The following is a 17183-nucleotide window of genomic DNA, read 5'->3' as shown; positions in this document are numbered from 1 at the left end:
CGAGATGCTCGCTCCATAGAAATGCTCAAATACATGTTTCTGGTCTATCTCACCACAGCAATAATAGGAAAGTCACTAAATGATTTTTTTTTCCTGTTCAGTCTATTGCAGGGTTTAAAGCTAGCCACCAAGTTTTAGACTGGGATGTTCAGATTACAAGTTTTTTGTTCACTTCAGATTTGGGCTTGAACACAAGTATTATACACCATAACAGCAGTACTCTATAATTATTTTTTTCCTCTGGATAATTTCCCTTTTTTTTTTTGTTTGCTTTCTGAAGAAATATGTAGACATGTGCACTATAACTATCATTGGTTCTCAAAACCCAACAATCTAGGACGGATTGCAAGTTAACAGGGACTTGTGCTTCTTTAAGTTTTTTGGTTTGGTTTTCCCTTGTGTATTTTCAAACGGATTCATGCACATGCTTGCACTTTGGAAATGTTAAGAGCACATTTAAATAGAACATGGACAGTTATTATCATCATCAATATCTATGCAACTAGCAATTTTGGTAAATCAAACCTTCAGCTCCAAAGCATTGCTTTTTAATCACAGGGGCCAAAGTATTTTTATTCTGTTCAACACAGAGGTGCTGAATGACTTACCTGGTGTTTTTCTTTCCTTTGTAGCACAGCGTGCAAAATAAGCCAGTGGGAAGAAGACTTGATGGATTATCAGACCACATTCCCTAAATTCTTACTTGAGCTTTTCCTCCTGCTTTGTTTTGGACTTGGTGAAGTGACTGCAGGAGATCCTGCGCAGAGGGCTGCAACACCAGAAAGAGTCCCCGTGCGTATGGCGTTACAGCGTATTGCCACAGCAACCCAGCTGCTGAAGTGAAGAATGCAGCTTTGCCCCTACCGCACCTTTGAAAGTTATTTGCAGATGGATTTTTTTTTTACAGGTTTATTATTCCAAATCATATAGTAAGCTGCTTTCGCCAATACTTCAGCTTATCCATATTGCAGAGTACGGTTCCTGGATACTCATGAAATGAGTAGCAAGGCTTGGGAGATGCCTTCTGCAGTGTCATGTAAGACCATCTCTACCACCTGGCTGAAAAAATCCAACAACCAGAAGACGACACACTGGTCTTGGAAAAAAAACAAACAAAAAAACACCACAACCACCCCAACAACCAACTAAAAAACCCCAAGAAAGCAAAACAAACCCCCACACACACTTCCCATGAAGCCACCGCAAGTAGACTCTGACAAGATCAACCTGTAGCTTTATTCAGACAGGTGGAGCTTGTTCAAATAAGTGCATAGACAAATACATTCAGCAGTAACTATGTTGGGGCACCAGAAATTCAAGCATCTAACTTCCTCCGCTTCCAGCGCAGCAGTGGCACTTGGGAGAAAGCTCATAGTCAAATTGAAATACAGTATCTGCAGTAAAATACATACCAAATTACCAGGAAAGTAATTGCTTTTGGTATAAATGGTCTTCTTCAAAGTTTTCTCTAGCATAGAAGTCCCTTCAAAAAGAACAAGAATAAATTTACTGCATGTGAATTTATTCAGAGCTAGTAGATTCAGTATAATGAAATCCTCCTAAGTAAATATCTGATAAAGAAGCAAACGCTTAGCACTTGACCCCAGGAGCTGGGATTTCTTGACACACGGCTGTACTGCAAAGCAGCAGGAACCTCAGGACTGCTGGCACAGAGGAGTCGAGCAAGGAAAAATCTCAAACAGAGGGCTCGATGCCGGGGAGGCACAGAAGCAGATGGCACGGTGCACGGGCCTGGGCAGCCCACACCTCCGTTCCCAAGCTGACCGAAGCTACCACTGCTACCAGAAGATGTTCTCTGTGGGGGACTCTGAAAGCCCCCTAACTCACATTCTGTGCTGTACCCTTCCTTGGCCAAGGGCTGCAGGAGACCCAGCGTGCATCTAGAATGATGATTTTTGCTAATTTTCCCCTCAGACTTCTTTGTCCTGTTGCCCTAGATGCGAGCAGCAGCACACTTTGGTTTTCCCTACACAGTCAGTGCTCCTTGTGAGAGGAACTTTATCAGTCTGCTAAATGAGAGAAACGAAAGGTGCCGTTCAGTTGTATCAAAGGATCTTTACTCCCGTGACACTTAAACCTTGTCCAAAGCGTTGTGTCTCTGTTACCAGGCATCTCACCAGCTCGGGAGCCGAAGGGCTTTGGTGCCATGCAAGGCTAAGTACTCTGCCGTTCGGTCGGCTCCCCTGTCCTTAGGATGGGATTCCCTCCGCCATGGATCCTCCCAGATCCCAACCTCGTGGTGTGTCATACAACTGTTCATATGACGAACACCACAGGAGTCCTGTTGGTTGTGGGTGATAGCTGGGGTAGCAAACCCTGCTCCTGTAGAAGTAAACCCATGGTGACCACTTCCATTGCACGTATGATATGTCATAGAAGATGAAATGCAAGAGCTCTCTGAATTCACGTTATCTCTGCATACAGCATGTCACTTAATTGCCCAGAAAAGCCTCTTGGAGAAGCACATAGGAAGTTTTCCCATGAAAAATGACACTGCTCAAAGTCTTTTCTAGCTAGGAACCACTCAACAGTATCTATCACTACTGACATCTGGGACATAACTGCTTCAAAGCAGTTAATTTACAATTTTAGCTAGAGCCAGTTTCCTATAGACACTGATATCCCAAGTAGATAATTGTTATGCCAGAAAGCAGAATCAATTAGGAGAGGAAAAAGGTAAAGAAGAAACCCATGCACTAATTCCAGAGAGCCGTGATGCCACTCCGTGCTTCAACTCTGCCAGCACTCAGGTCACGGTCACTTCTAGTGCAAACCTTCGACCACCCCTGTCCGTACGCACGTGCACACTCTGACCCTCGTCCCGCGTGCTGGTGCCCATTCATCTCCCCCACCTGGCCTCACATCAGACAGGTGGGATGGTGCAGTGCCACAGCGTGGAAGCACCACTCTGCCGTGGACCACATACGCAAGTGTTTCTCCTACAATAGCCAGACCTGCCAAAGCTGCAATCGGGATCGCTGATGACCCCCTCTTTGCCCTCCCACATTACTGGACTTTTAAGGCAATGCTGCTACAAGCCATTCTACAAGATACTGCAATGCTTCTACAAGCTATTCATGAACAACCACCAAGACAAGCTCCCAGCTAGGTCCCAAGCCAGAAAAATAAAGCCTGTGCGCGTATCTGTTGGTACAACTACAGATCACCTTTAGCACTGAGCTCAGCTTCTCAGCTGCGCTAATTAATTGCTTAAGGAGTTCTCACCGTCTCACCATGACGCAGAGTGAGCAGCCATCCTCGCTCCTCCGCTCGCTGCCGCAGTCACGTTACCTGCTCTGTCTCAAGGACCTACTAAGGCTGCTCTCCCCATCTGTCCCTTTTACAGACACCACGCACCCCTGCTCCGTCTCTGCAAGCGATAACTGTGAAGAGCCAATTCACAGCGAGCCTTTAGAAGCAAATGCTTCCTCTCTCCTCACCGCTTCCCCACCTCTGTCACCCCAGCAATCAGCAGGAGCCTCAGCCCACCCGCAGGGTTTCTAACCACACCAACAGCCCTGGGGCAAGGCTGGCTTCTCAGCCTGGCGTCCCACCTCCGTTTGGCACTTGCAGCTACCAAGAACACACGGAAGGACCTTAGGACCTTCTGCCTAACATGCAGCTTCCCCCAGATACTCGTTTACTGAATTCAGAGTGCTCACCTCTACCATACCCGTATTAAATCTTGTGGTGACGGACAACAGAAAAAACTGCTAAACCCCCAAAAGTCTGTTGCAGTAAGGGCTCTGGAGGGGCTGAATAACTAACTCCATTACATCATTTGTCTGTGAACCCTTTCCCCAATTCTTTCCAGTGGTTTCCAGTACTCAAGATAACCTACAGGCTAAAAGCATATGGTACCCCCCTACACCATTCCCAGGGATGCCCACAGACAGCAAAAGACCCGTAAAAATATTCCAGAGCCCTATAAAGCAGGGCACGGTTCAGAAATCACATGCCGCTTCACAGGCTGACACCCACATAAAACTAAAACCACCCGTATTTTGTGACTGCACCCGGGCAGTAAACCAGCTTCTGGTTAAAATCTCCTACCCTCATTTCCCAGGCTTGCTTTCAGAGTCGTACGAAGAATGCTGCTGGTTATTTTTTTAAAGCTGAACCAACACCAATTCATACTTGACGGTAACTGAATGACTCCCATCAGCAAGTCTGCACGGAGCAGACCAGCGACCTCAAGCCCGTGTCCGACCGAAGGGCATCCGCATCGGTGCGGGCACAGTCGCCGCTGGGGCTGTGCACCGCACCACCCCTTCCGCACACATAGGGGTCTTCTTCTGCCAGCAAGAAGGGTTGCAACTTGTGCTGGGTATCAGCATATGTTTTAGAAATGAATCATATTGTAACCAATATGTTAGGAAGACAGGCCAGACTCCTGGAAGAGCGGGGCGAGGAGATGGTTTCTGCTAGCGGAGTGCTTTCAGTTTGAGTTTTGCATTGAAGTTGTTATATCTACAGCTGTGATGAAAAATCCTTCCTTAATACTGTTTTGCAATAGCAGGAGAAGCTTCATTCCTTACTGAGTTGCGTAAGCAGAGAGGCCAAGGCTAGAAGTGCCGAAAAACTGCAATCCCCGTCCCCGCTTTGGGATGCTGCAGGTCAAGGTGGAAGGACAAATGGCAAGGACATTTGCCCTGATGCTGTGTTTGCTCTGCGGGTAAACAGGGACCATCTACTCCCTGGGCTGTCATTCTGGCATCTTTCACGACCACTAAAACTAAAAAACTCTCTTTTAAAAGAAAAAGAAGGTTTTATTAGATAGTTAGTGGAAGATCCAAATAGTCAGAGTGAAAAAATCCAGAGGAAGGTTAAGGAATTTTTTTTTTTTTTTTTTTTTTTTTTTATTATACAGCTGCACTGGAGGTGAATGAACACCAGAGCATTTTGATTTCCTGCCTGGTTTCAATAAATGTTGCACTCCCAGGCACCCAAGGGACTGCTGTGGTTTGTCAAAACCAATTAATTTTCTTCCACAGAATGCTTCAGGCACCTCAAAATGTTGTTTGAGAGCTAGCGCACATCTAAGGAGGAGGGAAAGGTAGCAATCAACTGCTGCTGGGGCTCTGCGTCAGGAGCACAGCCCTCCAAACTCACGCTCACCGGCAGCAGAAGGCAAGGCAGGAACGAAGGTGTAGCACCTGGTGACGGGAGGGAGCCGAGGGCAGAGCCAAAGAGAAAATGCCACGCGTTATAAACGCTGTGGATATGAACAAGAAGCTGCCACTTGTGAAACACCAGAAATAAGTTTCCTAAGAGAACTGAAAGCTGAAAGTTTGTCTCTCTCACTTGCATTTCCTAGGAGCCATCACTCAGTGCTAACAGATGTAGTAATGAGCCAGAAGTGGCAAACTGAACAGTTGTTATCGAGGGATACGTTTGCAAAATAAGCCTTGGAGTCGGGATTCACGGGCTCCCTCCCCAGCCCTCCACCAGACTCCCTGGGCAGAGAAAGGATTTCCCTCGCCCCTGCCCCAATTTACCTACTCGCAGTGGACAGACTGTAACGTTTGCCTTCTCTATTGAGATGTGAGAGCAAACTTGCTTGCAAGTAATTTCAATAATCAGCCATGAAATGCACTAGATGTAAGCATGGTACTATCAGGCAATGATTTCTTTTTCAATGAACACCAAGACAAGAGATTTAAGAATACATTGGAGCTATCATTTATACTCAGAATCAGACGTACACTGCACAGATGCTATGAATACTCTCTATGTAGATACCTCATGTCAAAAAATTACCACTGGATGTAAAGTAGCCATCCTTTCCTGTCTACAAAAGGCAGGGATGGAGAAGAATTTTTTTTTCCGGCATGCTAGCACTCTGCAAAAGGGGCAGAAGACAAAAGACAGTTTGAATTTTAAACATTTTGTCTTGAGCACCGTAGGGTCACAGGCAAATCCCTTCCAGAGCAGGAAATGGAAACAACAGCTGATGATCCCAGCAAGCACTACGGTAAGTCCCAGACTACTCCCAGTGCCCAGGGGAACTGGGAACCAAGGCTCCTTCGAAGATCCCCAGCCATCCTTGCTGGACCACTGACAAAAACAGAAACAAAAAGAACTTCCAAAACTAAAAATGACAGCATGCTGAGCAGTGAAGTGAGCTTTACAGTGTAACAATCTTTAGAAGAACAAGGAATAAATCCGCCTTTCTTTTTCTGCTCACCAGCCATGGTATCTTCAATGACCTACTTGTTTTTAAAAGTAATCCAACATTTACCATTACAATCTTCTTTGCTCCTCAAGTCACATAAACCCCCTGCTGTCTCCTCCTCCTCTATTTACCTGGCCTTACAGTCACAGCGGGGAACTGAAAATCTGCTCCCTGCCTCCTAGCTACAAGCAAAGGCTTCACTTGGGCATCCAACAGATGATAACTGCTGCTGTTGCTTAAACAATCCCTCGAGCAGCTCCTCTGACACATACGAACATCTAGATCCTGCTACTAGTCCAAGACACATCACCCAGACATTTAGGGAACTGCCCTGATAGAAACAGCCGAGCACTCACAGCATCGCTTCGCACAGGCAAATCTCATGTTTTATTCAGACAGGACTTTTCTCGGTGCTCTTACTTACTGTTTAATATTTATACTATGGTCAGTGTCCAAAAAGCGTGACGCTATTGGTTATGGTAGGTGCTGAACAAACACATACTAAATCTGTCTTGGACGCTTACAGGTGTGAAAGGTCAGTTAGAAAAGGGAAAATAGTCCATAAAATCTGAAGCCCAATGAATAACTGAATCACAAGGACCAGACACAAATAAAAATCCCCAAAACGAAACAGAAGTCCTCCAAAATATAACAAAACAAAGAGGAGATGCTCCACTTACATCAGCTGGCACTGATCAGCCCGAGAGCACCAGAAGGGAGAGGAGAATCCATAACCATTAGCATCACCTTCCTGCTACATCTCCTCCTTAGCCTGTTCATCTTCCCCTTTCTCCCTCTGCTTTGGATACGACCTCTCCAACTAGAGGCTTACCCCTAAGACACAAAAGAGTGTGGGTTTTTCCAAACTCATCGTATGCAGCATTGTCAAAGTTAGCTGCAAAGGATGCAAGTGTTGGAAAGCTACAGAACCCCGGAGGTTACCAAAACCTGGAGTCTCCCAAGAGGCAGCTCCTCCCGAGAGCAGAGACGTTCCTTTCCATAAAGCAACAGCAAACCAGAGCTGTAATCATAGCACAGGTCCTCAGCCTTCGAGCAAAGCCCTCCGATGCAAGCACATCACCTGGACTTCAATGAGGAAGACAAGGCTGTTCTAACAGCAGACTCCACTCTCTCTCCCTCCCTTACCATAATAATTTAACTCTAAATAATTAAAAGGGAATGAGTACCTATAAACCCAGCAGAATCACTGAAGGCCAACAGGTCAGCACGGCTGGGTGTTTGAAATAAGGGGCCCATTCAAGTTATTCACATCGGATGTCAAAGGTGATCTGTTGTAATGAGAAACGATAAATACGCTCACTTAACATGCAAGCTCGCAGCTGCAATCTTCCAGGCTGAAGCCACACTAGAACATAAAAACCCCAACTGTGCCCTTGAGAAGTCACCTCCGCCGTGTCCTCCCCACCTTCCCAAGCCCTCCTGCCTCTCCACATACAGAACAAAGGAGACGTGACACGTCATATTGCTGCCTCCATACAATAACCCAGAGTATCTAACGACGGCTTCCTTCTTTAAACCTTTTAGTACAGCCGCGTGTTTCAGCGCTGGCAGCTGCAGGCTCCTCCACACTCCACCATTTGGAAGCAATCGATCAGTCGCATGAAAACCAGGATTCGGTACCGTCCGACACCGAGCGTTTGCTTGACAAACCTACCAGGGAGAGAAATGCAAACGCCAAAGCCTGCAGCATTTCAAGTTGAGGGGGTGCTTACAGCCTATAAATAATATTTAAAGTCTGAAACGATGCTGAAATATGTATACATATTTTCTATTGTTTTGTATCTTGATCAGCGAGAGAGCTGCATTTTTGGTTATCAGCTCTGCTCACAGGAGACTGAATCCCAGGCTGTATCAATTCCCCTGTGAACATAAAGGAAGAGAACCATCTGGAGAGAATAACAAAACAATTACCTTTCCATTAAAGAATAATCTATGTATGTTTTTAAGGGGGCGAACTTTAATGATCTCCACCTAATTATTCATCCAGCATTCTGGCAGGGCTGGTTTGGGTTTTGTCTGGCTTTGTTTTCAGGTGCAGCCTGAAGGTAACGATTTAGCCTGGAACGGACGTGGGGACCACACGGGCTCCTTCGGTCGGGGGCAGGACAGCCTGGCTGAGGGAGGCTTCCAGAAACATCGACCGAGGTCCCATTGCTCCTGTGGGTTCACATGGCGGCGTAATGGCAACACCATCCAGTGTAAGAGTTGCACTGAATGTTCACGAGGATCTTACAAACACGGTTGTAGACTGGCTTGGTACATCAGCTACGTTTTTGGACACAAAGTGCGGAGCAGGGCACTCAGGAGATGCATGCACCTGAACATCAGCCTGTGGAACGCTGGGCTCATTTAACTTGTCACTGACAGCAATATAAATCAGAAATGACTCCACACAACTCAACGGCAATCCCCTCTGATTTTGCTAACTCACCAACAAGCGGCAAGTGCGTTTCTTTTACAAAGTAATTCTGTAAAGTGAAAAGGTTCAAAGCAAGGGCTTTAAGGACTATTACTACGGCTGTCACCCTTCCGAACACATACCTCTAAGGACCCGCTGGCTGTCTGCCGTGGAGAACCACCACACCACGACACATTCGTTATGCAGCCTTGCGCAGCTTAACCACTTGCCTCAGTTTCCCAGTGGATAATACTAATGAGCCAGTAAGTGTGCGTGCCTGCGCTGCATTCCAGTTCACCTAGTGCTTTCCAGCCAAGGCTCTCAAACATTTGGAAAGGACCAAATATAGTTTAAGCTAAAATTAACTGGAACATAAATACCAGAATTCACCCACTCGGATCGCTCCTTTAGAAAACCTACCTGGGACTCTGGGCTTTCCAGCATGAGAACTTACACACTAAAGAGCTGGTAAATAGGGAGACAGCGCCCAGGCAATCCTTTGCCACTGTTTATTGAGTGACTGATTGAGATGAAACTCTGTGACACAGTACAGGCAAGTTTATCCCTCCCCCCGCAAGCTGCTCAGATCTGAAAAAGGCATTTAAAAAAACCCCATAAACCTGGCATACAAACTAACAAACTAGTCATACCTGAGTCCCTGTTGGAAAAACCCCTGCCTCAGCTTTCAAATGTTGCAGAACATTTTAATTCACAGCTTCTGCGTAAATGGAGCAAGTTTTGAGCCTAAGAGTCTAAGGCATTTTAGCCTCTGAGACTTCTAGCCTGCTCTTCCCCTACAACCCTAAAAGCACGTCTTTCTCCACTAAATAATATATACACACACACACACATAAATATATATACACACATATGTATATGCACACCCCGATCTCTCAAAGCCGGGCTCCTGCATCTGCCAAGAGGCTGCACACCGCATCGGCACAACGGCTCTGGTGCAGGATCCGCACCACCCACTGGAAAGGATTTAGCGAGGGGTGCTAACGTCACACACTGAGCAGCCACATACAGCTATAAATTATTCATACACATTACTCTAATTATGCAAATGTACTAAAAGCTGGAGCATATGTTTCCCTGACATCTCCCAGTACGGATACAATATGGTTCTAGTAGAGAGAAAGAGTGAGAAGTAAGACGACGGGTGGAAGGGGGCTAACGATGGCAGACACTGGCCCAAGCGAAGGGTGGCAGAGGAGCTCCCTTCTCCAACCAAGCTGCTGCAAGGCTAAGGACATTTCAATGCTCCTCCTTGATAATATATTGTTGGCTTTGCACTCGGTGCTGAACAGAGTGCTGAGGCTGCTGAACGGCCCAGGCAGATTAAAATAAACCCAAGCAGTTTGGAACAGGAATGTGTTTATCTGGCATCGCACACTTCCTCTTATCAAACATGAGGAGCAGGGGAGGGCACAGCGATGGCGTGCGGAAGCAGGCTGTGTGCTGCTAGGAGAGGGGGAGGGAAAAGGGGGGAGAAGAACTGCAAGGATCAGACAGATAATGCACGAGCTTGGAAACCAGGAGCACGGAGCCAGGCATCATCCCACTGGGGTACAGAGTCCGTACTCTTGGTCCGCCCCCAGACAGGCACTAGCTGTCGGAAGACTCAGTAGGTCCTTTCTCCCTTGCAGCTTGGAAGAAGGAAAGCATTTAGCGCTGCAGTAGCAAAAGCAGCTGGTTGCGTGTGTTGGAGCTTTAGGCTCAAACTCCTCCTCTCCACTCTGTCGAGCGCAGCGCAGGCACTGGGCATCTCGTCCCCCACTCTGGAGGCTGGAGCTGATGCAGAAGGAAAGGGCCAGACGCACTCTGCTACAGTTTTGAAGTCCAGTCTGTGGATTACGGTACTGGATCGAGTATCAGAAGATTAGCATCTTATCCCCAACTCTGCCACATCTAAGGACCACATTACTGTCCTTCTGTAAATGCCCAGTCCATCTGACAGAGCCCTCTGGAAGCAGATGGGCTCCTCAGACATTGCATGCAGGGGGACTCCAGCTCTCTAGCATCACTCATGTAAAAAAATCCCATAAACACTTCCCAAATTCTCCAGCCCTACTGAATGACCAGGTGAATGTTTCTATACCCAGAGAAAACAAAAGAGCAAGTTAAACATCATGTAATACCACAGCTACTTGGAAGATTTAGGCTATGCTACTATGATGCCAGCAGTTACCCAAGATCAAAAAAAAGTTGAACAGAAAACCTTGGCAGCTCCTCTGGTAAGAGCATGTCTTACCTCCACGGCTGGCATTACAGAGACTCCTCAGCTCTGTACCCGCAGCCTTGCAAGGGATGCGATCACACAGCCACGGGAAACACTCGGTACTGCAGAGACCCCATCACAGGAGGAGTGCTAGTGACTGCAGCAATACGCAAGGCGGATGCCACTTCAGCTCTTCAGATCCAAGCCAAAACTCTGCCAGCACACCGTTTCTTTTAATCCAGGTTCTTGTTTGTGCACGGCTCAGCCGCAGTTCCTCACCTGTGGCGGCCTCAGCTCAAGGATGGCCATGCTTTAAAAACAAGAGGTGATGTATCAGAGGAGCAGCGCTGAGCGGAAGGGACAGGCGGGCTGCAGGTGATGCTGTGAGGCAGACAGAGGTGGGGACGCCTGCACAGATCCTGGTCACTCTGCCCCAAGCCCTGGCCAGCAGGATTTGTCCTTCCCTTTCACAAAAGGCCAGATGAATGAACAGCAGCACTCCTGCCAGGCAGAGGTGCCAAACTGGCAAAACAAAGCTGAGAAAACAGCACAAGATAACTAGCAAGAATAAAAGAGAAAGGAAACATCCACTGAAGTAAAGCACAATGCTGACTACAAGGACCAAGTCCAGCCACTTCCGCTCTGCCGCATTCAGCAAAGCCCTTGTGAGCAGTGGGCTGCATCCCAGAGGAGACAGCACGAGTCTCCCCTTTCCCTGGGCTCACCCTCCTTTCCGTGCCGTCACCCGTGTTGAGGGCCAAGCACAGCTCACGCAGCGGCTCGCTGCCTGCCCAGCTCTGCCAGCAAGCTGCCCACCACACCTCGCCCTGGGCTCAGGTTTGGGGCCATCTGGCCCTTTATGGACTGGGTGTTTCCTCATCCCCAAGGCCGGCAGCATCCCTAACTTCCAGTCATATGCCGCTGTGGCGGATCCAGACGCGATCTCCTGACCTCCCTCAACAGCCCAGAGGAAAGGGAAGGAGGGTACAAAACCAGCTCGCCAGACTTGACCGAGAAGAGCGCGGGCGCAGCGTGGGTCCAGCTCTGCTACTCACCCCGGCCCTGCTAACGCCTGTCTGCCGAGCAGGGAAAGGCTGCACAGCCACCATGCAATGCCTCCAGCTCAGCGCTCGTCCCCGCTGCTGAAGCTGTCCTCAGGAAAGACAGCCAGAGAGGAGCAGAAAGGGAGACAGTGCAGAACAGCACTGGCACTGCTTAGTTTTTCCCCACATCACGTTGCGAAGGCTTTGGCTTCCTCAGTAACTGTCAGCAAAGAATCATAGAATCACAGAATCTCAGAATGATTTGGGTTGGAAGGGACCTTAAAGCCCATCTAGTTCCAACCCCCCGCCATGGGCAGGGACACCCTCCACTAGCCCAGGTTGCCCAAAGCCCCATCCAACCTGGCCTTGAACACTGCCAGGGAGCCAGGGGCAGCCACAGCTTCTCTGGGCAACCTGTGCCAGTGCCTCACCACCCTCACAGGGAAGAATTTCTTCCCAATATCTAACCTAAATCTCCCCTCCTTCAGCTTGAGGCCATTCCCCCTTGTCCTGTCACTCCCTGCCCTTGTAAACAGCCCCTCTCCAGCTTTCCTGTAGCCCCTTCAGGTACTGGAAGGCCGCAATTAAATCTCCCCAGAGCCTTCTCTTCTCCAGGCTGAACAACCCCAACTCTCTCAGCCTGTCCTCATAAGAGAGGTGCTCCAGCCCTCGGATCAGCCTCGTGGCCTCCCCTGGACTCGCTCCACCAAGCCCATTAACAGGCAGCCTTGGCCAAAAGGTACTAGGGGAGGAGGAGATGGCCTGACCAGCTAGCTGCTCACCTCAGGAGACACAGGATCGAACACAATTTAGGTAACAAGCCAGAGGAGACTTGCAACCTCAGCCCAGCTACCCAGCAACAAAGGTTTAACACAACATCCAGGGGAGCTGCTCAGCGAGGCAAAAAGCCCAGCAGCGCAGACGGTTCTGCGGCCGTCGGTCCCACCGCGAGTGCGGGCACAGCAGGACACTGGTAGGTGTCGGGACAGGGCTGCACCGGCATGGGAAACCTCTCTCAACCAGAGAGTCTACCCTGGAGCCGGTTTTGCAATGTGAAGAAACCATCTAGGCTGGAAACACAACAAATTTATCCACTTTTGACTAAAGTCAACAACTTTTACTTGTGCCAAAACACTGGAAGAAACAGAAATTTAGTGCAGTGTAGCAAGAAATGTTGAGCCCAAACATTTTCTTATCCTGCAAAGTGATGAAGAGTCCACCGTAGCTATGAAGAAAGTCACTAAGAGAAAAAGAAGTCAGGGAATTGGATTTTTAGTGTAGTATTCCTCATTCTAGAACAAAATTAAAGAATGTCAACCTATTCAGCTAGCATTTTAGGGTTCCACATATCCTTGTGCCAGTCAGAGTTAAATTAGCGATGATTTGTGCTCTCGATGATTTCTGATGAGCCACAAGGAAAGGTGAGGACAGAGAGGCAATGCAAAATGCCCAACTCTGAGTGCTGGGATTTGCTTTGAGGCATGCCTGGAGCAACCGGCCAGCCAACACGCTGCTGCACCACGAGCACCCAGAGGGCTGAATGCTGACTTCACTGGGCAGAGAACCATCTCAGCAAGGCCGTAAGTCCTCTGTCCAGCCCCAAGCCCACCATGTTCAGATATACATGTAGCCCCAGCACAGCCGGTCTGACCAACGGGGACATTTGCACCTCAGAGAAAGGAGGTGGTACCTCACAGCTGAAAGGCGAACCCCTGGCCTGACACCCTTTTGCATCTCAGAGCTTCTCACCCTCCTCACTAATTGCTACACAAAAACGCTCTGCTTGAGCAAAGCAGCATCCGAATGGTGTGAGCTTGGGTAATCCTCCCAGGGGAAGCATGCGAGATGACTGCCTGTCCACCCCACCGGAGAGGAGGCAAGCAGGGGCATTTGACATTTAGTACCCCAACTCTAGGAAATGACTGAAGAGTTTAAAAAAAAAATTCTTGGGTAGGCAGCACTCCAGCAAGATAAAATATTCAGCACTTATGTTCCTGGACACTATATTTCTGACAATAAATTTCATGCCTCATATGCCACAACAGTTATATGATTTCAGTCAATAACCAAAGAACAGGTCCACATCCTTTCACAGCAACCCAAGGAAAAAAAAAATTCCTAAGTAAACCTGACAAACCTCGAAGGAAGGTATTTTTATTATTATTTTCTAGTCCATCACTTTGATAGTCAGGCCTGAACCGGGAAGGGAAGATCCATTCCCGGTGTGGCACCACCCCCAGTGCCTACAGGCTTCACAGATCCATGGGAGCTGGCAACAGGACCCATCGCCTGCACAGCAGACCCCACCGCGTTCAGAAGGGCCAGCTTCATCTTCGGTGACACTGGCACGCTTTTTCACCTACTTTTAATATCACTCCCTATGCACCAGAAGCTCCCCTCTGCAGACACCGTGAATGTCCAAGGTTAACGTGGCAACCCTAAAGAATATCAGCAAGTTTTGGCAAAAAACAGGCTCTACTTGCCCCATTTTTCTTTATCTTTCCTGCTCCACATGGACCTAGTCTTGCTTAGTGACAAACCTTCCTGAGAAAGCCCAGCGGGTGGGATATGCTTCAAGCCAGATGGGCATTTCGGCTCCCACTGCTCCTCAGTGGCTTTCCCTTCTCCCCTGAGCCTGCTCACTCTGCGTCGGGGCGCACCGCAGCTCTGCAGGTTGGCACTGGACTCCTGCATCCTGGTTGCAAGCCAGCGTGACAATGGAGCAAGGTGAGCTACAAAGTCCAAGTCACGCCAAGGCAGTGTCCTTTACAAGAAGGGAAGCTCTTACCGAGTCCCCACCTTAAGAATTAGTTGCCATTCTCTAAATTTCTAGTGTGGTTGCAGCAGAATATGGATATATATTTTCTTTTACGCATGCCTCTGAACATGTTACAGTACCCCTTTATGACATGACACAGCTCCCATGCTGCAAACCAGATGCAACTGGTGGGTAAGAGAAGTCCTTGCGAGCACAGCTCTGCGTTCCTCAGGACGAAGCACTCTGTGCTACCGCATGTCGGTGAAGCTGTGCTAGGTCGCACTAGCAACCGATGTGGTCTTTAAGTGCCACTCATTTGATATTGCACTTGTGAATCAAACCTGAACTCCGCATCCCAAGTTTCTCCCTGGAGATCCCCTTCTAGTCCTTTCTAGCGTTTTAATGGCTGCACGTTGCAGTTTTCAGTAGCTTGTTTCTTGGCTTCACGTGGTTTATGCATTCACCAGATACAATAATCGTGCACGGCTCCCTCCCTTCATAAGAAGATTCCAAAACAGATTTCAAAACAAACCAAAACCACCAAACCAACCCCTTCAATCCCTCCGTAGGCAGTTTATCTGGTATTAATCCATTAAAGTGATGCACTATGTTCTATCAGAAGAATTAAACAGAAAAAGTGGGAAGCTCTCTTACCTGTAATTGACTGACTGGCCAATAGGAGTCAAGTGCTGGCAAATTGGAGGTGTAATTTCTATTTAATTATGGCATTAAAAAAATTACATGATATACCTATTTAACATGCAAAGGAGCAAAATCAAAGCTAATAAGAATAAATTGTAAGAGAGGACATGTACAAAATGTAGTAGCAGTCTTTCTTTTTTTAAACGTGCTTTGCTAAAGAGTACGTTGGCTGTCGTGCCTACGTATTGCCTGGAAAACTTGTATCCCCGGCTCTGATTCTACGACCCTGCCAACATGCAAAACTGCATTGCCCAAATGCACGGATACAATCAAAAACATTTGTTAAAACCAAAGTGGCGTATACGCTTTTGATGCTGCACATGACGTTCATATCGGTCGAGATGAGTGGGAGCAAAGCACAGACACACCGTTCTAGAACTCGAATGTGAACGCGAATGACTGGATGGACTGTGAAGAGTTTTGCAAGCCTTCAGTTAAACTCATTTTAAAACATATTTAAAAGAAAATAGTGAAACGTGTGTGTTTAGACAATGGGTTACAACCAACAGCATAAAACATGGACAATTCTGTTGAAGACAGTATGGCTACTGGTGTGAGACAGACAATAAGAGACCCGTAAATCATTGGTATCTGAGGAGAACATGCCACTGCCATAAGAAAACACAAATACACCCCATGCTTTTTTCTGGCACAGCAAATTTACCATGCTAGAGAAGCGTATTTTCTTTAGATTAACACAATAACCCTAATTTCGAATTACTCCATTTCAAAACGGCTAGTCAGCATAACCCCGCTGGGAAGGGGAAAGAGGGAGGGTCTTAAAGACCCTTTGATCCCCAAACCTAACAAACCACGCCGAAGCCGTTCTGCGACTGCCCTAACGCAACCCGGAGCGGTGCTGCCAGGAAAAGAGGAGGTCTGGCTTCCGCAGCCAGCCAGGCCCGGGCCCTGGCGCCACGTCAGGGAGCAGGAGGCAGATGCCAGCATCAGTAACGGGGGTTTGTTTTGCAGCACTTGGAAACAGAAGCCAAACAAGAATTACGGTTTTACCTACGATGTATATTGAACAACACAGAGCCTCCAACGGCTAGTCAAATTATCCTTTGAACATTTCCTGCTTTGTCAACAGAAGTTTAAAATTAAAACACAAATTAAGCTACCTTCAGTCCCTGGAGGAAAGGTTAGTTGGATTTAAGAATATGCGTTTAGCGTGTCATATAGGAAAAAAAGAAACCACAGGTACATGCTCAGATAGTAGTGACATGCAGCCCGAGAGACAGACAGGTACAAAACACACTCACTCCCACACGCTCGATAAATGCATCAAATTGACCAGGAACCAGCAGCACAGCCAGCCATGACCTGCACGTGGAGCGAGCCGAGGGTGACTTATTGCAAGTATTCACGCAGGTGATTTCTGCAGATGAGACCATTCATTGCCACGAGGAAGGCAGCACAGGTAAAAGACGGACGGCTTACCCCTCTGAGCTGCTGGACTCCACCAAATATCCTCATCACTCCATCAATCTCCTGCTCCAGCCTCCTGGCCCAGTACTGCATACTGCAAGAGACGGAGAGAAAGAGAGAAAGAGAAAGGGAGAGAAAGAGAGAGAGAAAGAGTCAGAGCCCTGACAGTAGATAAGCAAGGTGATTGAAGGGAGAGGGAGGAAATCGGCACCCTCAGCTAAGTTAACCGCTCTCCTTCTGCGGCACGGGGTGCAGGCAGAATACCAAGACCACGTGGCTTTGAGAATTACGGCTGGGGCAGGTTATAAACTTCAAGACTTCAAAACTTATGCACAAGGCACCGCAGAAAAAAAAGCGGGAGAAAGGTACAACCAAAATTGCAACGCATGTTTTTGGTTTTGTTTTGGGGTTTTTTT

At 47.8% G+C, this 17183-nt stretch overlaps 1 protein-coding gene across 2 annotated transcripts in view; it reads right to left on the bottom strand.

Annotated features, from left to right (window-relative positions):
* CACNA2D2 (calcium voltage-gated channel auxiliary subunit alpha2delta 2) overlaps positions 1-17183 on the bottom strand; it is a 222084-nt gene that overhangs the window by 181984 nt on the left and 22917 nt on the right. For both annotated transcript variants that reach the window (XM_075762895.1, XM_075762896.1), the window contains exon 2: positions 16780-16861. In XM_075762895.1, coding sequence (XP_075619010.1) covers positions 16780-16861 — 82 coding nt within the window. The remainder of the gene's footprint in view (positions 1-16779; positions 16862-17183) is intronic.

This window comes from Balearica regulorum, chromosome 10 (assembly GCF_011004875.1).
Source record: "Balearica regulorum gibbericeps isolate bBalReg1 chromosome 10, bBalReg1.pri, whole genome shotgun sequence".
In the NCBI taxonomy this organism is placed as follows: domain Eukaryota; kingdom Metazoa; phylum Chordata; class Aves; order Gruiformes; family Gruidae; genus Balearica; species Balearica regulorum.
The sequence above is the reverse complement of the archived record's forward strand: the minus strand, read 5'-3'. Positions and strand labels throughout refer to the sequence as shown.